The 23,194-nt window shown below is 39.3% G+C and overlaps 1 protein-coding gene across 2 annotated transcripts; it reads right to left on the minus strand.

Moving 5' to 3' along the window:
* Window positions 1-132: 132 nt before the first annotated feature.
* ddx3xb (DEAD-box helicase 3 X-linked b) lies at window positions 133-17,931 on the minus strand. 2 transcript variants are annotated; one of them, XM_047355837.1, is made up of 20 exons: window positions 17,374-17,930; window positions 15,670-15,712; window positions 14,855-14,902; window positions 14,696-14,755; window positions 14,231-14,416; window positions 13,984-14,086; window positions 13,778-13,894; window positions 12,773-12,872; window positions 12,554-12,689; window positions 12,372-12,469; window positions 11,480-11,578; window positions 11,238-11,398; window positions 11,010-11,154; window positions 10,748-10,892; window positions 10,157-10,207; window positions 8,706-8,887; window positions 8,490-8,607; window positions 8,250-8,403; window positions 7,989-8,113; window positions 133-6,882 (listed from the first exon to the last, which is right to left on the minus strand). In XM_047355837.1, the coding sequence occupies exons 1-20, from the start codon at window positions 17,416-17,418 to the stop codon at window positions 6,803-6,805; spliced, it is 2,196 nt and encodes a 731-aa protein (XP_047211793.1). In that variant the 5' UTR covers window positions 17,419-17,930; the 3' UTR covers window positions 133-6,802. The 2 variants fall into 2 exon arrangements, with proteins under 2 accessions (XP_047211793.1, XP_047211794.1); XM_047355838.1 differs by lacking the exon at window positions 10,157-10,207 and having other exon boundaries at window positions 17,374-17,931.
* Window positions 17,932-23,194: the final 5,263 nt, after the last annotated feature.

Consider the following 23,194-nt stretch of genomic DNA (forward strand, 5'->3'; position numbering starts at 1 on the left):
TGTGCTTCCCAGGTTATTTATCACAGCACTTGTTAACACTATGGGTAAACTTTGCCCCACGAAGCTTGACAAAGGGTTATGGAGGTGAAGCGACCAACATATGCAGCATGAAAAAAACAACCCAAAGACTGGTCACATCTGCAAATCCAAACCTTTAATTGTGGTAAAATCGGAATAGTTGCACAGTTTTTTTTTTTTTTTTTCTTCGTGCAGTGCTCTTCATGCACACTTGCTAAACTAATACATAAAGCAAATACTAACTAACTACCAGGCTGGTGCTTCTGCTAGATCACATCGAGTGGTCTGGCCAATCAGTAATGAAGACAGCACTGGACTCCCAAGTCTTTTAAACCCACCCGCTAAAACAATCATTCATAAACATACTTCCGCTTTATTTATTTGCAGTCTTTTTAAACAGAGAAAGTCACAACAAGGTTGTTCTTGTGCAATTAGTTTGCTCAAAAAAAAAACAAAGTGTTAAAAAAAAAAAAGCCAATTTTTTTTCCTGACTGGCCAGAAACTCCTGTGTCAGCATTAATGCACTGTTGCCTGAAAATATGCAAATCACAACAACATAGCAATAGAACCACAGTCAACTCTGCGTGATGGAGACTTTAAAGACGGCCACTTGCCAAACATTCACAACGAGGGTTTTAACAACGAGGAAAACGAATACAATCCCACAAAAAAAAAAAAGACACTAAAAAGTAAAACTGACTTGAAGAGAATCTTGATCCTTTTTTTGTACTGCATGTTATTTTTTTTATTTTATTTTTTATTTTTTTACAAAATGGTCTTTAATCATATTTTAATTATTTTTAATCCAAACCTTGGCATATTTGGAATTTAATCAAATCTGTTTGCCAATTAAAGATTATTTCTTCCTAATATTAGCGACGGAGCCTGTCGCACTAACAGGTTTATGGATCATAAATATGACTTAAGGTAACCTGCGCGGGGCGTTTCACTTCATATGTCACAGTAACGTGCGATACGACGGCCAGTGCTTCACTTGTAATATTATTGTTGACAAAGACACGGTTTTATGCAGTCCTCGTTTTAATTTTGGCTTAACTTCATCGAGTTTTTTATTTATTTTTTATTTTAGGACATTTTTACTTTAAATTTTTGATTATAATAAACATGCTATGGCCAAGACTCCTAATATCAACCTTAAATACACAAACAGTGATGGTAATAAACTAAAACTTTGGTTTTAGGGTGATTCTGAAGAAAGGAGGGGGGGGATTTTTTTTAAGAGGTACCTGAATGCCTCAGGTTCCACATGTAAATATGGAAATAAACGAGTGATTTTGGCACTCTTTAAAAGAAAGCACAAACCAGCACTTCCTGTTACAGTGACATAATGAGTGTGAAACCCCCACTCATTGCATCTTTTTACATTAAAAAGCTCACACTACCCCAGAAAAATAGAGATTTCTTTTTTTCCCCCACTCATACCAATGACATTCAACATTCAAGTGCCAGTGTTTTTGTTTACTGTCTTTTGGTCAAGTCACTTTGTAAAACATCAACTTTTGTATTAGGCTTATAAAAATAAACATATCGCCCCAAAAATGCTTGATAAATTACACAAACTAGCAGCGAAAGTAGACTCAAGAACTCGGCAAACAGTTGAATCCTACAGTTGCTGTTGACTGGAGCTCCACCTGGTCCCATGAAAAAAATAAAATAAAATAGAAACTGTTTCCTATCTGAAAGGACCTTTGCTTACAACAAACAAGCCACATTAAACTGTGGGCAAACCTTGCCTGACTGTGCTACACGACGAAGACTTTCAGTCGTAAAACCTCTCAGAGTCGTCAAGGACGTGTGCTACATTAGACTCAACATAAACAAGCTTTAACCTAACAGTATTTTCTGCAAAACTCTGTTGGGATTTAAAGTTATTTTACAACAGGGAGGCCTGCAGGCCGCAGCAATGGGAGCATAGCACCATTAATTGTTCTTCATGTCTTTGAAAGCAACTCCTGCTAATAACTTAGAGAGCACAGAGTCATCAGCGTACATGATGAGCGCATCAGGAACAAACTTAGCTATCTGCTCCCTTAGGGCTGGGTATCCACCACTAATATAAGGCATCAATGGGTTTTAGAAACGACATTAAAAAATAAAGTGCTGGATTTGTAAATGAGGATTTTAAAAGAAAAAACGAGTGTCATATCTTCCCAGTGCACCCAGAGTAACACTGAGCGGAAAAAATAAATGCCTGCTATTCTGCATAGGTACAGGTCAACAGTAAAAACTCGATGCTTTACAGGTTGCAATGACTGCCATTAGCATGTTAGCATGCTAGCAGTTTCTAATTAGCAAGCAATACAACAGGGATTAGCAGATGTTTAATCTTTTAAAGTGCTTTATGTGTTGCTGATAATGCCGGAAATTATAGCAAGCCACTAGGAATCAGCCCGGTACGACTAGGATTAACGTGACAACCAACATTCCCGAATAAATGTGGCTAAAAAGCCAAGAATCTGTTTGAAATGTAACATTAACGACACAAAATAAGAAATGTAAATGTTTGAGCAGCACTGGAATTAATTTGTTGGTTTGTGCCGGATTTGTGTCTGAATGAGCTTGTGCCAAGTAACTGCAGATGGTACAAACAATCTATTGTAGTATGAGAGCAAAACCTACCAGTAATCGCATTACCTACCAATATTGACATTCATGAAACTCAAGGAGAAACTAATTTATCTTTTGTTAAAAAGGCATGAAATGAGTCCACCAGCCATGATGAAGACAAGCTCTCTGTATGCCCCTCTGGTTGTTGTGATCGTACCTTGAGGTAGTCAATCTGTGACATTCACATGCAGAGATGTAACATTTACACACCTACAGTTTTATATTTAGGGAGCAGGAGTATGGATTTCATATCCAACTGAAAACATACCCAGCCCTAACCAATGTATGAACCAGTAATTCAGTCATTACAAGGCACTATGCACATTTTGGAAATTGGACACTACATTAGCACACGACCTGCTAATAGTTTTTATTTAAATTTAGCAGACAAAGAAAAAAGGTTTTAAAAACTAAAAATCTTTGAGTACATAATCTAAACAAACAGAAGTTTACTTCACTTTGGTAGAAATTCTAGTGCCCAGCAGTATTATCAAGGTTTGAGATTTGGGGCACAGTGTTAATTAAGCGTTGCTCTAGCTTGATTTTGTTTGTAAATACATCTACCAGTAAATTTTGCTCTTAAGACGCACATGCATTGCATATCTGACTAATATTTCACAGGAGTGGCCTATCAACCTAAAAACTAAACATTTATCTTCCATTGGTTACCATTTACAAAAACAATTGTATCAAAACATGCAGCTGCCAACAAAGTGCTTATTCCTTTATTGCCCCCTAGTGGTCAGTAGAAGGCACAGCAATTTCTATAACCTGCACTGATCTCAATCAGGGGACGTGATCCAAGCATTTATGATAATACACAAGTGTAAGTGGCTGCATGAAAAGCCTGCTTAAATGCAGCAGCCGCTTTGGATTCAAGTAACAAATGCCAACAGTATCCGTACTCAAACAATAACTATATCAACGGTAACGCAGCTCACAGCAAGGTCAAAGATTGAGGCTGGTTGTGCAGAATTTTCCCAACATAGTGGTTAGCTTCAGGGAGTCGGCTAAGTTGAGGATTTGGAGGATTGTCCTCAATTTCGGTCAATTTTATCATCGTGGTAGACACGGTTTGAAGTTGGGCAGCTGCACGACTAAACTTCTGCATGTAGAGATGACCGCAAATCATTAAACATGCAACTTAAACTCAAGTTTATGTTTTACAGTTGATTGTCATTAGCAACATATTGTACCTTTATAGATTCTAACTCGGTGCTGGTTGTTTGCTCATACCAAGCAGCTGTTCTTTGAAGAAATTTAATATGGAGACTATCAACCATTGCTGCAAGAAAGAAAAACCCTGATAGGCTAAAATCTTAGACTGAGCCACCTCTAAGTGTTGTAGCTCTTAATATAATCAGTCGGACTTCAAGGTCCATTTATTTGACAAATGAAGCTGAGAATGGAGCCTAAATTTTTGTTGTTTTTTTTGTTTTTTAAATAAATGGATCTAAAGAGCAACTAATAAGACATGGTGGAGTGCGACGTTGCATCCTGTAACAGCTGTCTCCTGTACTCAATGGAAAACTCATTACATCCTGGCTGAACAGATGCGAGGGAACTGGAGCTAAACAATTACTGGAAATTTTTTGATTCAAAGGTCAAAACAGAAGAGAAATAAAAGCAACAGGACTGGAAAATCTGGTATTTATCACTAAAGCCTGCTTTAGATTCATATCAGTCTGCTCAGTATTTGAACTTCTTGACCAAAAAAACAACAACACTTGCATATGTTTTATTGTCTTGGTCTGGCTTTGTCAGAGGCAGTGGGCAACTTAGGAAGTTATGAGCACAAATTAGTGAACTGTTTTGCTGTTAACGTTATTAATCTCGATCCACCGCCCACTGAACAAAGCTTTCCAGACAGTCTGGTCCATGTTGAGTGACCAGTTTTACACACTCCTAATCCTTCACACTTTCTGTGGAAATCCCCCTCTGTTTTGTTTTAAGATTCAAACTATTTACATGTATTTTTCATCAAGTAAATAAAATGTAGATATTTAAGGTGCAGAGTCGGCTTTCTCGTTGAGATTTCTATCTGCAACAGAGCTAAGCAGGACTTCCCAGAGATCAGATTGCTCACGTGAACGCAACTTTTCCACCAGCACATTGTGGCTGCTCTGACTCATGCTGCGACACACTGAACTGGGCTGTGCATTTACCAGTTCAAGAAGGGCTAATGTTCAGCAGACACTAACCTGAGGTTTGGTGCAATATTTGGAAACATCCTGCAGCCAGCGAGTAGCAGCTGTATGTCTGTTCAGTGCCTTCATAGGAAAAAAAATGGGCCTTAAAAACAAGGTGTGGGTGTTTTTAATGCATGGTGGTGGCAAAATTTAGATTTATACGTAGCTTAGTGTGCACAGCTCGTCAGTCGCTGCAGCATGTGGCCATTATGTGCTCTGGAAACGCAGCATTACATCTTCAGGAAGCCCCAGTTGTCATTGCAGTAAAAACGAGTAATTCCAACACTTTATACTTCAACAGATTTCAAGGAGCGAACGAAATAATAAAACACTGGAAAGATTTATTTAGGAGAAGGCTTTTCGTTTAACTCTCCAGGATAGAGTGAGCATGTTTTTTTGTTTTTTTGTTTTTTACTTACTTTTGAGAGTTGCAAGAAGTATTAAAAAAAAATAAATAAAACAAGACTGAGGTTTGAGGTGGAAGCAGATTCGGTTTCCCAAGAGTATGTTGACACTAAGAGTCGGATAAAGAAACACAAAATTTACTTTGATACTTTAACATTACCGAGAGCCTCCTGGACCAACTTTTACTTGCTTTCATTAACCGTTTCACCAGGTACAGTAACTTTAATGCTGTCAGTGGTATTTCTGCTGATGCACAAACAGTATTCTTTTTGGTCTGTGGGCAACAATTAGTGACACAAAGGCTGTGGGAAACCAAGCCGCAAGCTCTGACCAGAGCTCTGGATTTGACGCACGGGTCGAAGAAACTAGAGTATTTTCCCATAAAACCTACAACCAAGCTGAGCGCATAGTTTCACCTACACAGAAAATGTGTTTGCAGAGGGAAACTTCAGGGAAACAGTTCATCAGATACTTCTGGTGAATTTTACATCTAGAGGACATGAGGAGTTTTAACTTTCCTCATTTCATCTGTTTTAGTTTTTGTTTTGTGTTTTTTTTTTTTTTTTTTGCCAAGGTTTGATTCAGTTCAAGCCTAGTTTGTTTCCATCCAAATGGGAATGAAGAAGTGCGTGTTTAAACCCACACATGACATTAAATACAGTAACCTTTAAACTATACTTGCAGCCAGTTAGGTATTATAGTGAGAAAAGCAACATACATAGAGTTTAAAATTCTTAAAGGCACAGTACAGAAACAAAAAGATTCTCTACATTGTTGGTTGGAACTGAAGAAATCAAGTTTTAACAACTGCCATCTAGTGGGCAAAACTCACGTTTCACTAGTAGGGTGATCCAGTTTGTCGTTTTCTTCATCAGACAAAAGTAACTCAAATATCGATGCTTTAAAAAGTGGAAAAACTGGATGTTCTACCATTTAAATGAAGGAGAACAAAGTTTCTATGTCTGAATTTCTACAGAAACGTTTTGCTATGCCGTCTCACCCAGCTCCATGTTTTAGAAAGTTTTTGGCCGGTGATTTACAACGTGGCCATGCATTAAATACAAAGTTACACAGGGAGCCTGCCTGACTGTGGGTAAATGGAGACAAAACAACAAAAAACACATGAAGCTCAAACTTCAAATCTAAAAGATCACAAAAAGGATGCTGCCCTGCCTAGAGATGTCTGTAAGTCTTAATGCATCCTATGCTTGGGGCTTTGAGAACAACTTCAACTTCGTTGGGAAGTAACCACAAAAAAAACCTCAAGAATCCTTTATAAAAGTGGCCACCATCATAAAGAGAGATCAAAAAAAAAAAAAAAAAAGACAAAATGTAGATGGAAAGCACAATAGAAATCTAAAGCTAATAATAAAAGACATGACTGACTGGGACTAGAAGGAGGGGATATATAAATGAGTATAAATAGTTTAATAACATGCATGTAGGTTCTAGGGAATAATAGAGGTGACACGACGGATGGGGTGTAGATGACATGGTTGGGGAAATGATGGAAAGGGCATTAAAGAAGGAAAGAAAGATGAGTAAAGGTGGAATGGAGACACCTAGTTGCCCCACCAGTCGACTTGTGAGTGCGAGTAATTTCCTCCATACCCGTCGCTTGTGTAGAAGTTCCCAAAACCACCTGCGAATGTGAGCAAACACTTTAATCAAGGACAGGAACTTGCTAGTACTGAATGTACAGTCGGAAATCTTCCCACATTTTCTAACGTTGCAACAAATTTCAAAAGGATCTGTCTTTCAGACAGTAGACCAACACAAAGCAGAGCATAATAATAAAGTGGAAGGAATTTTTAAAAATCTGAAAAGCCTCCTTTATCTAGTGCAACAACTGCCTGCAGACGTCACCTACTGTTCCTAATTTTAATCTCAGTATAAATGCAGCTGTTCTCTGAAGGCCTCAGAGCTTTGTTGGAGAACATCAGTGAACACATAGCATCATGGAGGCCCAGGAACACGGCAGACAGGTCAGGCAGAACGTTGTGGAAACATTTCCAGCAGGGTCAGGTTTTACATATTTTTTTGCGGCAGTAGAGGCCTTTATTTTTTTAATTTTTCAGAGAGTAGGCAGACAGGAAATGAGGAGAGAGAGAGGGAAGACAATCGGCAAAGGTCTCCGGGTCCGGGACTCGAACCCGGGACAGCAGCTTCGAGGACTGTAACCTCTATACATGGGTCGCATGTTTAACCCCTACACCACCAGCGCCACGCCCAGAGTAAGGTTTTCAAACATCATCCCAAGCTTTGAACATCTCATGAAGCCTGAGATGTTCTCTGAGACTCTGCAGAGATCCACACTACGTTTAGAACTGAGCCCTCAATAAACAGCTGAGGCCAAACTCTCAACTTTTCGGCACGCATGCAAAACGCTGTGTGGTGAAAGAAACACCTCCAACAAACCACCCCTACAATGAAACACGGCGGTGGCAGAATCATGCTATTAACTATTACTTTCTTGAGCAGGAGCAAGGAAACTGGTCAGAGTTGATAGGAAGATGGAAAACCTGTTACAGGCTGGAAAACACCTGAGACCAGGGTGAAGACACAGCCTTTAGATAGCCGATATATTGACTCAGAGGGGCTGAATGAGTTTAAAACCATGCATCATTTTTTTCTACAATAATTATGCAGTATTTTGTCGCTCCATCACATAACACTGAAATAAAATACACTAACATTTATGACTGAAAGGTTGTAAAAACCTCTGCAAAGCACAACAACAGTCCTTACCTCCACCAAAGCCACGGTTTCCTCCATGTCCTTGCTGGCCGCGTCCTCCTCGCCCCCCAAAACCTCCTACGCTGCCTCCAGCAGCTGTCTGGCGATAATCCCGAGCTCCAAAACCACCAGAGAACCTGGTGATGACATCAAATCCAACATAAATGCGAATGCAGTTAGACTAAAATGTGATTTTTCTGATGCTTTTATTTCAAAACAATGCCAACATGGATAAGACTGTTATCCAATTTAAAGAGGAAAGCTAATAAGCACCTCTTAGAGCGCCCCCTGTTGCTACTCTTGTGCTGGTGTTCATAGGCCAAGCTCTCCAGCCATGAGGGAACCTCTTGTTTAGCCTCTACTAGGATATCCAGCAGATCCTTTGTGATGTTCCCGTTTTTGTCATTGAAGAATGATGTGGCCAGGCCTGCAGAGAACACAGATTGATTCAAATTTGTTACGCCAGTAGGAGTTAAATCAGTTTTATAAGAAGCAACGTAGGTGCTCACTAACCCAGGTTTCCGACTCGCCCCGTACGTCCAATACGATGGACATACTCCTCTATGTCACTTGGAAGGTCAAAGTTAATAACGTGTTTCACATTGGAGATGTCCAGACCTCGAGCTGCAACCTGAGGGGCAACATGAGCAAAAACATTCAGAAAATAATCCTGTACGCGCTACAGTCCGCTCACACAGAAATATAATCTGCAGGATTAGTTTTACTGACCGCGGTAGCAACCAGAATGGGGCACTTTCCCGATCTGAACTGGTTCAGGGCCTCCTCACGGTCTCTCTGGGAACGGTCGCCGTGAATGCTGGTGCAGGCGTAGCCCTCCCGGTACAGGAAGTCCTCCAAGGCGTCAGCTCCTTTCTTTGTTTCCACAAAAACGAGGGTCAGAGAGTCCTTACCTGGTTAGCAAAGACGAAAGAAAAATGCCTGCAGTTAAAAACTACATTTAAACTTTGGGTGCTTGAAAAGGTGAATGCAAGAAACTAAACTTTCAAAGTGTGATGCAATTTGTAGCACTGACCTGACCAATTATGATTAAACTGTGTGCCAATATGAATGCCGAACTGAAGCACAAGCAGACGAACTTCATCTAATGCTAGAAATTGAATCTATACTTAAACACAATGTGCCATAAGGCTTGATATACATGCAAGATACTGATCATGGGAGTGACATGGAATAAATGAAACAGAAATACCTGCAGTGGCATGAAAACATGTTGCTGTACAAAGTTTAAAAAGACATGAGCTCAAGAGTTGAAATCTGGATTGATTAGATGTAGCATCACACCTCTAATATTGCATAGATGCAAAGGTTAACTGTGAATTCATGGCAGATTTTCTACACTGGTCAGAGTTTAAATATGAAACGTGCTAAATACCACTGGATGGATACATGGACGGACTACAGGCTAAAGTATGGATTAACCACATGGATAATGGGCCAGAAGGCAAATGGACACAGGATGGACAAATGAAATGGTAATGGACAGTTGGTTTCAACTTTTAGACCAGATGTTGCAGACTAACATCTGGGAATACTAAGATTTTACCTGAGGCTCTTTTTTCTCTATATTTTTCCAGGTGTGGAAATTCAAATTCCAGATTTTTCTGCCCGATTGTGTAGGAGAGCCCTGCTAGATAAAAGGGTCCCCCGGTGGGTGGTGTGATACGTGCAGGTTCGTTTGGGTAAAACTGAGCAACACATTAAACTTTAAATGCTTTTCTCTAAACAGAAAGAAGAAAAACAAGAAAAGGATGCTGTGCAGACCAAAATAATGAAAGTTTTCATGCAGGAGCGATTAAAGCCATTGATGGCAAGACTTGGTCAAAGTGCCGTTAGTCCCATTGGTTTCCTCTACTACCAGGACTTGTTTGCCTGAATTACACCCACAACATGACCAGATTCTCTCCATCAAAGCTACGGGTCTGACATGAAGGTACCACAGAAACACACTGTGCATAAAGATGCCACATCTTAAAACAAAAAACAAGAAAAAAAAAGTAAAAGGCTTGTGTATTTCAGACTCGACTCATGAGGTGATACACAAAGCCTCAATTAAATGAATAAACGATTCTACATCCACAAAAACGTATAAAATGAGGTCAAGCAAACTTATCCAAAGTATGAAATGACAGATTTATATAAGTCTTAAGTGTTGATCTTACCGGGTTTCTCTACGTTGTCTCCAGTATTGTCCTGTACCTCGCTGGGGATTACTTGGGATAAAACCACATCAAAGTTTATAACTAATATTCCTGATCTGAGTGAGCTTTAATGCCTCATCTGCACTAAATCACACTAACTAATGCAAGAAAACACATTTCCTCTCCAACAATACCAACATCTTAGAAATCTAAAAGCTAATTCAACAATTTAAATTGCATCTCTACCATCTTTCACTGCTACTACCAATAAACGGATATTTCTATTTTTTAGAGATGTTACGAAGGTAAAACATGCGTAAAACAGAGCTGAAGGTAAAAGGTCGCGCTGGTTTGCCAAGACGAGACGCGTAACAATGCAATGGAGTGAGATGGGTAAGTACAGAACAAGCTGTTTATGTGCGCTTACAGAAGCTTAACAGATGCAGAACACTACATTCAGACAGATAAGCGATCGGTTTAAGATGCTTTCTGTATATTTACGAAGCTGAAAGGTTTGGCACCTCTGATCAGAAAATCTTGCTATGTTCACCAATTTATTCTCATGCAAAACTTCACATCTTGCAAATTAAAACCCTAATAAAAATTTCGAACCTGTAGCACTGAGCAGGTCCAAGAGGAAAGACCTCTTATCGCTCTCTTCAACCCACACAACCTTCTGTGTGATGTTCTCCGAGGTCGAACCCACTCTGCCCACTGCCAGGAAGATGTAATCCTCCAGAAAATCTCTCGCTAGGATCTGCAGAAGAAGCAAAAAAGCTAATTTCCTCTCCTGAAGCGTCCTCCTGATTCAGCAAGTCAGCTCTGGCAGCCGCTTAGGGACTGAACTGAGAATTGGGAGTCACAACAAACGCACCTGAATCTCTTTAGGAAACGTAGCGCTGAACATCAAGGTCTGTCTGATGCCTTTATGTGGCATGGTGTCCTGTTCCACGATGCGTCTTATCTGTGGTTCAAAGCCCATGTCCAGCATGCGATCTGCCTCATCTAGGACCAGGTAGCTAAAGCAAAAGCAGACGTTTGAGGACATGGAGCATCCAGAATGTCTTTCATCGTTCACTTCTTCCTTTGGGTCCAATCTTACTTGCAGTAGTCCAGTCCAATCTTGCCTCTCTCCATCATATCCACCAATCTACCAGGTGTTGCTACCAGTAGGTGGCAGCCTCTCTCCAGGTCTCTGATCTGCTGGCCAATGTCTGCCCCTCCGTACACGACACAGGGGCGCACTTTGGAGCGGTAAGAAAACTGGAAAGCAAAATATACATCATTTATTCACTTCCCACCTCTTTACTTCACTGTAGCTTGTGAGGAAGTTGTTTTACATACCTTCCTGGCTTCATCGTATATCTGCAGTGCCAGTTCTCTGGTTGGAGCCAGCACCAGCGCGATGGGGTACTGCTTACGCCGGCCATACTTTCCATTGTCCTGCAACATAACTCAGACATTAGGTTTCCAACAGTCAGCAGCTGTTTGTTTTTTTTAGCTCAGGCTGGTCAAGAACAGCCCAGGACGCAGGATTGAATTCATGATAATGATACGTGTATGTATACGTCTGACCCCAACTGTATTCAGAAGCTTGGAAAACATTGTAAACAAGCTGTGGGATCCTGTTGATATAACTTCTGGGTACAGGTCCTTTTCAGTGGTTCTCAGCCCTGGTCTTCAGGGCTCCAGATGACTGCAGCACCTCCTTAGCATGCTTTGAGTGCTCCAAAAGCCAAAAATGACTTCACAAAGAGCTCACAGGAAAGAAATATCAATCACTGTACAACCAAGTACGGTAGTTCAAGGGTCTTCCTGGGGTTTGGATGGACCTTATTTACTGCAATTTTCCCAGCTTGGATCATCATTGCAGATACAAACAACTGGGTGAAACGTTAAAACTGCTTTCTTATTTATTAATCTTGTATTTTAGATTCTGGTTTTGATTTGATGGGCACCACAGGCTGCATTGTTGTTGTGCCACCAAAGTTTCATTTTAAATAGGAGTCCCTACTTTACAAAGAAGAGTAAAAAACAAAAAAAAAACAACAGGCTGACTGCCATTTTAAACTTGATCTCCATCTTAAAAAACCTGTTGGTTTAATAAATTAAAAGACTCCACCAAAACAAAACATTTATCACTTCAACTACAGTTTTAAAATAATTTACATTAATAGCCATTTAAGGAGTTCTAAGAAGATAATCTGGAATAAAATGTTGGAGTAGATTTTCTCACCTGTCCTGAGGCTTTGGCTGCATTCAGAGCTTCTCCGGGTCCGTCTGTGAAGATCTGGCTGAGAATCGGAAGCAGGAACGCTGCAGTCTTTCCAGATCCTGACAACACAAAGTCCAACTCATCCAGTAACGCAAACAGGGACAGTGCGATCTCAGTCTATGCTTAATGCAACATGTTGTTACCCGTCTGTGCGCAGGCCATCAGGTCTCTCTTGGACTTCACTATAGGAATGGCATATTTCTGCACGGGAGTTGGTCTGGTGTAGCGGCTCAGAGCGATGTTGCTCATAACAATCTCACCCATGTCGACATCTTGGAACTATCAGAACATAAAATGAGACTTATTTATTATTTTTATTGAATGTTTTATTGTCTGATTTCATCTAAATAGCAGCGGCGTACGCTGTCGATGTGGTGAGGGGAGTTCTGTCCTGTGGCCTCAACGGGAATGTCGTCATATTTCTCAAAGTTGATCCCAGTGTTGCTGCCGGAGAAAAGCTCGCTGCAGAGATGTGGAACAGGACATGGTTGAGGTTGACATTTTTATCAGTTACATGAATTTATTTGATCATCTCAGAGAGCCTTGGAAAAGTATTCACACACCTTAAACCTTTCTACAACTTGTCATGATACAATTCAGCTCAAAAGGTTGATACTACCTTTGGAGCGTATATGATCAGCTATTTTTAGGTGTTCCAACAGGTTCTCAATCAGAATCTGGCCTTTGACTGGGCCATTTTGACACACGAACATGTTTAATCTATTGTAGCTCTGGCTGTCTGTCACGTTGTTGTCCTTCTCATGGTTTCACAGCCCCCATTAGGTTTATCTTCCAGGATTGTCCTGTAATCAGCTCCATCCATCTTACCATCAACTCTGACCAGCTTCCCTGTCCCTGATGAAGTAAAGCATCTCCATAGCTCCATGCTGCCACCAGCATCTTTCACTGTGGGGATGGTGTGTAAGGCTGATGATCTTTCTGAGTTTTCTCCTTACACACACACACACACAGCATTTTGCATGTAGGCCAGCAAGTTCTAGTTTTATCCCATTTGACCAGTGCACCTTCTGCCAAGAAACTGTATCCCTCATTAATTCAGATAATCAAGATCAAGACTTACAGATACTGGACGTGCCATCAATTAATAGGTTTATTTGTTAAGTCTAAACCTTGAAACACTTTGAAACAATAGTAGCGAGTTACACCTATGCTTTCACAGTGTTACGCTGTAAATCAGTGGTTCCCAAGACTTACTCTCCTTCATATGTTGTACCTGTTAACATGAGGCTTTTTGTACATTTGTAAAGTTAGTTATTGTCTTCAGTTAAATCTCAAATGCTAACCCTAACTCATCACCAGGAACACAAACCCACCCACAGGAAGTTTAAGCGATCCAGCAGACTCACTGTTCAAGGCGTTCGTTACGCGGCAGCGGCTTGGACCAGTCTCCATCGTCCCTTGCCTCCTCCACCCAGCGGCTGTTTCCTCCTCCGCCGCCGCCACCAAATCCACCGTGTTCGAACCTGAGCACCACAAACAAACAGTAAAGTTGAGTCTAATGCTTCCGGTTTTCTTTTCTGGTGCTGTATTAAATAGCAGTTGTAGCGCCTACCTTCCTCTGCTGGCGTTGCCTCTGTCATTAAAGAACGCAGACTTTCCTCGGTTGTTGCCAAAGCTGCTATAAGCTTCTTTGGTTGTGTTCCAGCTACCAGCATCTATTACGAGACAAAACGAAAATCTATCAGGAGAATTTTTATAGGAAACTTTAACAGTAACGTCGAACAGCTGAATTAAGAAGCATTTTTTCATTTGACGTATTAGAAAAGCCATCCTCTGCATCACCTTGATGTCACACCTACCGAAGCTTATGGGCTGTGCCGGGGTAATGGGGTTAAATGACCCCCCCCTGTTGCCGCGGAAACCGCCTCCCGCAACGCCGCCCCGACCCCGCTCCATGCGTGGCGGGCCGCGGTTGAACGTGTTGCCAGTCATGCGGTTGTCGTGGTAGCCGTTGACAAAGTTGTTGCGCCCTGCATCCCAACCATCTAAGGAGAGAGAGAATTAGAGAATATCGCTCCATGCAAGACATTAAATACTACATCTGCAGGACTTTTAAAATTAATTATCATTTATCAAAACACTGGACAAGTTAAAATTATTTTTGGTATTTCAACAAGTTAGATACAATATTAAATGAAGCGATGAGAGACAACCTGAGATTTTCTTTAAATTATAGACCTATGAAATTCAGATGCATTTCCGGCAACCACAACACACTACAAGCTAAATTAATCCCAGTTTGGTTTATGTTCAGAGTTACTTACAGTTTGCTGCGGGCGCTATGGTGTAGGCCCCTGGTCGTCCAGCAGCAAAAGCGTTTCCCACTGCACAGGACAAGGTCTGTTTTTTTATTGTGTTTAGGGTCAGTGACTAAAGCATTTGTTCGTAAAGTTCCAGGGTAACAAATACAACGATATTCTCACCATTCTTGGATGCATCTTTGTTCCGTAAATGTGGAGGAATGTATCGCCCTGGGACAAACAATCAGAAAACCCAGTGATTATTAAAAACAACCTTTGGTTTTATATACAGTGCATCTAAAAAGATTGGCAACATAGAAGAGGAGACTATCTTAAATCATCTCTGAACTTTCTCCACCTTTATTGTGACCTGTACAACTCAATTAGAAAACATATTAAAATCTTCTAGAGGGGAATAAAGACTAAAAATACATTGCAGGTGTGCAGGCCCTATGATACACTGGCTATGTGGCTCTAGTCAGGATGAAGCAACCCATTTAACCTCACGTTAAATAGGAGTCGGTACACATCTACTAGACAAGAGGCATCAGACACAGCCAGGAACATACACTGTGCACAGGAGATGCCATCACAATCTGTTAGGTATGGAGCATTTTTGCACAGAACAGCAGGCAAATATCATGTAGTTATTCAGTTGAGTTGCACAAGTGGTTGATCAAAACAAAAAAGATGGAAAACACCATCTCATTTTTCTACATCACAAAAACATGGCATTTTTAACAGGCAATACAGACACTAACTTCTACTGAAAGCTGGCAATATTGAGAAATCCAATATAATCCTTATCCAAATCGTAGGTCATTCAAAAATCTTCACGGACTTAATTGCAACGGGTACCTGAGGCCTTAAATTAAGTTGAAACTGTCAACCTTTGGGACATTGTTTTACTGCTCATTTACTGGAGATAAAATTTAAAAATAAAAATAAAAAAAAGCAGAGAATGGCAAAAAAACATGTCTGCTGCCTACTATTAGTACCTCCGCCTTGTCCATCTGGAGCACTCAAGTCTAGGACAGCAAGCTGCAGAACCAGAACAGAAACAAATGGACTCGTTACACAACCAAAAACGTGACAAAGCTAAAATGTTATTTTAACAAACTGAAATTCTAGTTTAACCAACATTAAGAAACATTTAAATAAAGACATTTCTGTTCTCACATTTGTTTTATTACCTGCAATGGAGACTTGAAAAACTAATTGGTTAAAGCAATTTCCTTTTAATCTGCTAATTGTCTACTGGAGGATGGTTGGTTATATGCCTCTGATAGAGAATATCTATCAGCATGCCTTATTCTGGTTTCATCAGGGGACAGAGTGTCGAATATGGCGATATTCAACGGTCTTAAACAAGATCGGAAACAAGTAGTTGGAACAGAGTGCAATAAACAACCATTTAGAGGATAAAAAGTTGAATTGCTTATTTATAATGCAGTTAAATTCAACTATATGTACGATTACAGCAATTTTATGATTACTGGGCTGCATAATTACCAAACAGCCCAGAATAAAACGGAAAATCAATGATTATCAAGGGTAGGCAAATATGGAAGGATGGGGAAAACCGAGTCGGCACAAAAATAATTACAATTTTGAGATTGTGAAGTAAGCAATTTAAAATATCCTCCTGATATGCCTAATCTGAAATTAAATGTTAAATTTTAAAAATAAAATATATATATATATATATATATATATATATATATATATATATATATATTCTCCCTAATTTCTGTTTGTTACAAATTCCTACACATGAAACTTGGAAAATATCTCAAGCACATTTGATTTACATTACAACATTAAGCTTAAGAATGACTTTACAAAACGATCTGAGCCACAGATACTTAAATAAAAATTAAAAATTAAAAACAGACAAAAGAAATTGGCATCAATCTCATTGCTGCTCAAAATAAAATATTTTTTTCTAGTCATTTGCTTTTGTAGAGGAGAGGATGATATTCTGAATTTTTTTTTTCCAAATGCAGCTTTTTATTTATTTTGCATCCTTATAAAAGTGTTATAAATGTGCGTATCTGCTACAAAAACATTTTCTGGGCTTTTTATAATCAAAATATAATTTAAGTACATGCAGTACTTTTCTGTTGCTATCCAAACTGCCTGACCAGACAGCAACGTTTTTGATGACGCAGAAGAAATTTTCTGAACGGGTAAACACCATCAAGAACATATCACTGGTTATATCTTTAATAACCGGGATTTCAGGCGTAAAAGCCCTAATTATTTATTTGCAAGGCTCACATTGGCACCATTTCCTCGTACCTCCATTTTATCCCTGTATTAAGCTGCAAGACAAAACGCAGTGAACATAATAGCTCAAAGGTGCGTTGAATATGTTCAACACGGAGAACCTAACGGGATTCGAGTGATGTTTCGCTTTGCAATAATAAAACATTTTTCTCCAATAAACAACATGAATATATTACACTAATTTTAACGGCTGGTTTCATTAAATTTAAAGCTACAGCGCATAAAAAAAAATAATGTGTTTAAGTCTCCGAGCGGAGCCGCTACCAAGTGAGCTATTCAAGCGCACCCCGAGCTAACTAGCACGATAGCATCTCGCTAACGGTGCCAGGCTAGCCGGCGAGCTAATGTTTATCCCCGGCTGCTGTCCCACTTTCCATGAAACGCTTCTGACATACCAAACTGACGCGGCTTACCTGCTGCTCTAGACCGTGGGCATTTTCGACGGCCACATGACTCATAACTATTGAATATGGAGGAAAAATGTTGGCGTTGAAAAAAGGACCTCTTTGTTTGCCGGGTTTTGATGTTTTGTTTTGGCTTCTTTGCCTCTAGCCTGTTTCTGTGGTTACGGCTAATTGTCAGTTATTTAATTTGCTTAGCAGTTCTATTTAACTCTGCAAAAATGCTGCTGCCGAATTTGAAGGGATAGCAAATGCCTCTTTTTAGGCGTCAAAGATTGATACTTGATGCAAACCCAGCTGCGTCGGTTTGTTCTTCGGCTGAGGCAGAGAAGCGGTCCTCGGTCTGGCAAGCTAGCACAGTTAAAACATACACAGACATCCGGTAATTTCAAAACAAAATACGACCAACGTAAAAAAAAAAAATATATATATATATATACTGTAAAAAAAAAAGGATAAAATATGCATGTAAATTGTTCAGTTAATAACACGATTTACTTAATTATAACCTTGGCTATGATTAACTAAAATCTGTTTTGTTTTGTTTAAAAATGTCTAGCTTCCGTGTTTCTCGTTAGTCAACAATTGCAGACTTGACCAACATCTCCAAAATGCTATTTTCCAGAAATCGCGAGGTTTTAAAGACATTGTCTCGCGATAAAAACCACATTTACTCTTAGAGCAAATTGTATTTCACAAAGGACAATTAGATTAATTACTTAATTAATTTAAGCAAATCAGTTAAATTCTAACTAATGAATATCATTTTGCTCATGTGGTTTGACCTCTCATGTTAAAAAGAAACAAAAAAGGAATTGTAGTGTAGTGAAAAACCTTTCCAACTTTCTCTAACAATCTGGCATGTTTACCAGACAATCTCAGCTAAAAAGTGCTGTGCAATGGGAACGACTGTATCCAGGTGAAGAAGTTTAGCTTCTTTGACTTTCCAAATAGTGCTGTACCATTGCTAGCTAAAGCTGGTCTCACACTCACTCCCACTGAGTTGATCTGTTATAAATCCACCCATTAGATTAGTCAGACTACATTTCAAGCTATGCAGCAGTTATATAACCTCCAATGGCCACATAGAGATTTACCCACATAAAAAATAATAAATTTAAATTTGAAACCGGCTTGCTGGTGCTACAGTTGCATCTTAATAAATTACAATATCTGTGAAAAGTTAATTATTTTCAACAAATCACTATATTCCTATATATACTCATACATTATATATAATTCATTAAACACAGACTGATATATTTCACATGTCTATTTGTCCTATGCAAATGGAAAAAAAACAAAATGCACCTTAATAAACTCACTTAACAAGGAAAACGGTGAAAATCAATCAAGTGGTACTTTAATAAGTTCTTGCCAGAACTGAGAACGGACAGAGAATACAAAGGAGTGTCTTGGTCCGCCCGTTCTGCCCCAGACAGGGAGTTACAATACTTTAATAGTTCTCACACAGCTGAAAATGTAATTCACAACACAGGAGACAAGAAAATAAAACAGTCCTTGAACATCAGATATCTAAAGGGGGTCAGCACGATGTGAAGCCCTGGAGAAAAGAAAGGTATCTTATCTTGGGAAAACAAAACCTCCATATCAGGGGAAGGCCCTGCATTTCAGGTGCCTCGAAGTGTGGAATGCTGACCTGACAAGAGTAGATCTGGTTTGAAATGGACATTTCATAGACAATGAGCTGATTTAGGGAACACATAAGAAGAACAGATGATATCCCGATGATATCCAGAGGTAACCCAGTTTAGAAAGTGTTGATATGTTTATCAGTGAGGTTAACCAGGATGGCCTATTTGAATTTTTCCACCTAATATTGGTGATTATGGCTTATGGCTACTTAAAATCCCACATTTTATTTCTAGGAAAATAAGAATATTTCAGGCCAGTTTAAAAAAAAAGATTTTTAATATAGAAATCGTATGTCATCTCCACAATCATGGGGAAGACTGCTGACTTGACAGATGTCCAGCAGAGAGTCACTGACACCCTTGACAAGGAGGGTAACTCCAAAAAGGGCATTTTTATAGGAGCTGATTGTTTACAGAGTGCTTTATCCAAGCATCTTCATAGAAAGTTGAGTGGAAGGAAAATTGTGGTTTAAAACAAGTAAGATGGATAACAGCACTGTGATAATACTAAAGCAAAGCCCATTCTTAAGATTAGGAGAGATTCACAAGGATCCTAGGGCCATCATGCACAGATGTATCCAGGACATGAGATCCAACTGTTACATTCCTTGTGGTAAGCCCTTACTGAACCAGATACAATACAAAAGGAGAAAAAGAACCACACTGTTGCTCTTTGATCCAAAGTCCCCTTATATCAAATGAAAGTAAAGTTAGACATTAAGGTCCTAGAGTCTGGAGGAAGAGTGGAGAGGTACAGAATCTAAGATGCTTCAAGTCCAGTGTGAAGTTTCCACAGTAATTAATGCAAAATGAGCCCCAACCAACTAATGGAGTTCAAACCAAAATTCAGAATGAAAGACTCACCCTCGCCGTCTTCACCGTCCAATGACTTCCCCGTGCGTCTCCCGACCTTCCAATCAGCATCCTGTCCGCCTGATTCATCATCCAATCACCTTCCGACGCTTTGTTTTTAAAGGACCTTCGGCTGTGTTCCTCCTCGCTTGTCAGCTGAGCTCATCCCTCCTCCACCCCACCATCTTCCTTCACATCTAGTCCTGGCTTCCTCGCTCCCTGGCCGCCAATCCACCACCTGTGTCGGATCAGGGGTAAGACATCTCTAAATCTAAGCCCTACAAATGATCATCTTAGCTCATATCATTCACAGCATTCATGTCTTCCTCTCAGGTCCGAGCACCAAAGATATAATAATGTAATTTCACATCATTAAAACTTTTCTAATTGCCAACCCTCTCTTTGTGAGTCTTTTCAGATTGAGTTGAGTACAGATACTGCAAAGAACATGGGCATACTTTTCAGTGGGCTGAAATCTTAGCATTAGATTCTCTTTTTATTTGCAATTATTTTATGCAATATTCTCATTCCTGGCTGTCCTGTAGCTGTACGCTAGCTATATCTCTGTGTGTAAAATAGGCTAAAGATTTATGTATTTTCTCTTTTAATTGAATTACCGATATAAAGTAACTTTTCAGAGATCTTCCAGTTTACTGAGATCCACATGTGCAGTATATGTTTGCATCAGCTGTGCTACTTTTTCTGAAGTTTTCTGAGTCTGTTTATTTTTTATATAATATGTATGGGACCTTTGCTGACACACATTCATAAAGCACAGTCTGACTATTGTTCCCTAAGGTTGTGTAGCATTTGAACTGTTACATTTGCACTTCAGGCCTTTTTTGGGTCAACCAAACCAAGTTGACTCCAGGTAGTGGTTGAGATAAATTTAAAGCTATGTCAATTCCAAGCAACTTGTTGGTTTTACACCACAAATAGAAACTCTATGTGCTCTTTAATATGTTATTGCAGTATGCTTGTTAAATATTTGGGAAATGGGAGACATGTAAAAAAACCAGCAAACACAAGGACTGAACAATCTTAAATTAGCTTAAAAAGATGTTAATGGACATCCAGTGTTTGGAGAGATTAGCACACAAATATACACGAGGAGCTTATTAAGGATCCAGAGACTGGGACCACAGTTTTCAGGAACTCCATTGGTCACAAATTCCACTGCAATTGATTGAAATCTTGAAAATTGGTTGACCTTGCTGCTATGTGCTACAGAAGAAATATGTAGTGTGCAGACCCATCTTAGGTTTGCCAGTTAACACCTAATTGGTTTGAAGAAGTCTTGGCAGGTGATGCTGTGGTCAGATGAGACCAAGCCTAAGCTTGTTGGTATCAACCTAACCTGTGATGCTTGGAGGAAGAAAATTGTCAAATATATCCCAAAGAAAATCATCCCTGCAGTCAAGCACGGAGGTGGAAGCATTATGCTTTGTGGCTGTTTTGCTACAAGACAATTTCAATATAACTAAAGGCCAATCTTTGATCAGAACCCCCCTTCCTTCACCTAGAACACTGAAAATGTGTCTCCCAGTAGGACAAGATCTAACATTAAGGCAACAAAGGTGTAGTTGCAGAAGGAGCACACTGACGTTTGGTGTGGCCTGGCCATTCTTCAGACCTAAAGCCAACAGAAAATGTGTAGATGTCGGTGAATCCTCAAGTTGCCAAGTGTCAACGCAGAAACCAAAAGGATTAAGAGAGTTTCTGTAAAGAGGAGTGGGACAAACCCATGCGTGAGATGAGTACAACCTGGTGACAGACTGCAAGAATCATCTAACCACTGTGGTTGCCTATACAAGTTTGTCCACCAAGCAGTGAGCTGCTGGTCCATTAAATGTAGCAGCCTGTTTTGTGTCAGAGTTATCTATAGGGAAATTTTCTTTGTACGAGCTAAATTAAGCCATAACCAGAACTGCAAGGGTAAAAACCAAAAGACACAGATTATTTCTTGTGTTTAAACCAACCAGTAACTTTCCATTGCTGGTCTGTAAATTTCCAATGTTGAAGGGAGCTGCTGTTGTGTGATTGGGTGGCGGTGTCTTGATGTTGGAGGTTTTCTAGACTGTTTGGAGATTGTTTTACTCACCATGACCCGATGTTTCATGGTTGTTGGGTTTTCTTAGATGGAAACTCTGCTTTAGCATGCATTAAGAACAAAAACATGACAATTAATAAGCCCAAAAGCAATATATTTGTAAGGAAATCCTGAGAGAAGTATGAAATGAAAAGTGTTTCCCAGAATGAAAGTGAACTAGACTCGTTCATCCCACCACACAGTGCTAAAAGTACAAAAGAAAAGTGGAGGATGGATGAGATGTGCGTACCCAAATAAGTCCATGCATTTCAACCTGTTCATAGAAACCCAATGTTGTTATTTAATATTTCCCTGTCAGAACATCAGATCAAATATCTTCAGGATGTCCTGTTTTCTCTTCTTAACTGAGACCAGTTAAACTATTTAAAATTAAATAAACAAAAAAAATATTCTAGGAAAAAAGTTTATTTGATTGACTTGTACGTTTGCCTCTCACTCCATGAAAGGTCAAATTTAAAGCGAGTGCACCGAAAAAAGTGATCAACACTAAATGTAACATGTTTGTTTTTATTGTGTGAGGCATTCTGGAAAATATTTCAAATGTTGTAAGTAATAAGACCAAAACATGAACTAATTTTAATAAAACAATTCATATCAGGGTTACAGTTTTAACATGGTGTTATGCAATTATGTTATTTAAACTTACTTACATGGAATTTAATGTATAGTAAATACCTGGTAAGGTCACCTGTCGTCAGGTTTTACATCAGTTCTTAGAAAATTACACAGTACTTGAATAAAGTGCTTTTACAAAATGTACAAAAAATCTTTAAAATTAATTATTTAGGCTCACTCAGTGCAATTTTCCCCAATCTCTTCATCTGCTTGGGCTCTAAAATACTAGTAGAAAACATCAGTTCCATGGTTAAAAGTAAAAGAAAGAAAAGATTAACGCTTAAAAACATGAAAAAGTGGCACACAAGAATAAAAAGGTACAAATAGAGACTTTTAATACATGTCAGCTGCATTTACATTCATGTGCCTTGTTATTTTAGGAATTTGATTCCCAAGCATTAAATATCCTAGTTAAATTTAATCTAATTTGGAAACTAAACACACTTTTGCACTTTTCCATAGCTCTAATTGCTGCTGAACCCTATTTACTGTAACTTCTGTTTAATGCCTACAGGTCAGCATACAGTACATGATGTCAGAAAACATTACTGTTCACCTCATATAGAAAACTACGTAATTCGCTAGCAAATGTTTAGAGGGA

The sequence above is a fragment of the Girardinichthys multiradiatus genome, chromosome 24 (assembly GCF_021462225.1).
Source record: "Girardinichthys multiradiatus isolate DD_20200921_A chromosome 24, DD_fGirMul_XY1, whole genome shotgun sequence".
Classification (NCBI taxonomy): Eukaryota; Metazoa; Chordata; class Actinopteri; order Cyprinodontiformes; family Goodeidae; genus Girardinichthys; species Girardinichthys multiradiatus.

Excerpts from the sequence above, each read along its gene's own strand:
- ddx3xb (XM_047355837.1), bottom strand. The coding sequence starts at position 17,418 with ATGAGTCATGTGGCCGTCGAAAATGCCCACGGTCTAGAGCAGCAG. Across the intron at positions 11,399-11,479 it reads TATACGATGAAGCCAGGAAG|TTTTCTTACCGCTCCAAAGT; the intron begins GTATGTAAAACA and ends TTTGCTTTCCAG. Across the intron at positions 10,208-10,747 it reads GGACCTGCTCAGTGCTACAG|TAATCCCCAGCGAGGTACAG; the intron begins GTTCGAAATTTT and ends TTTTATCCCAAG.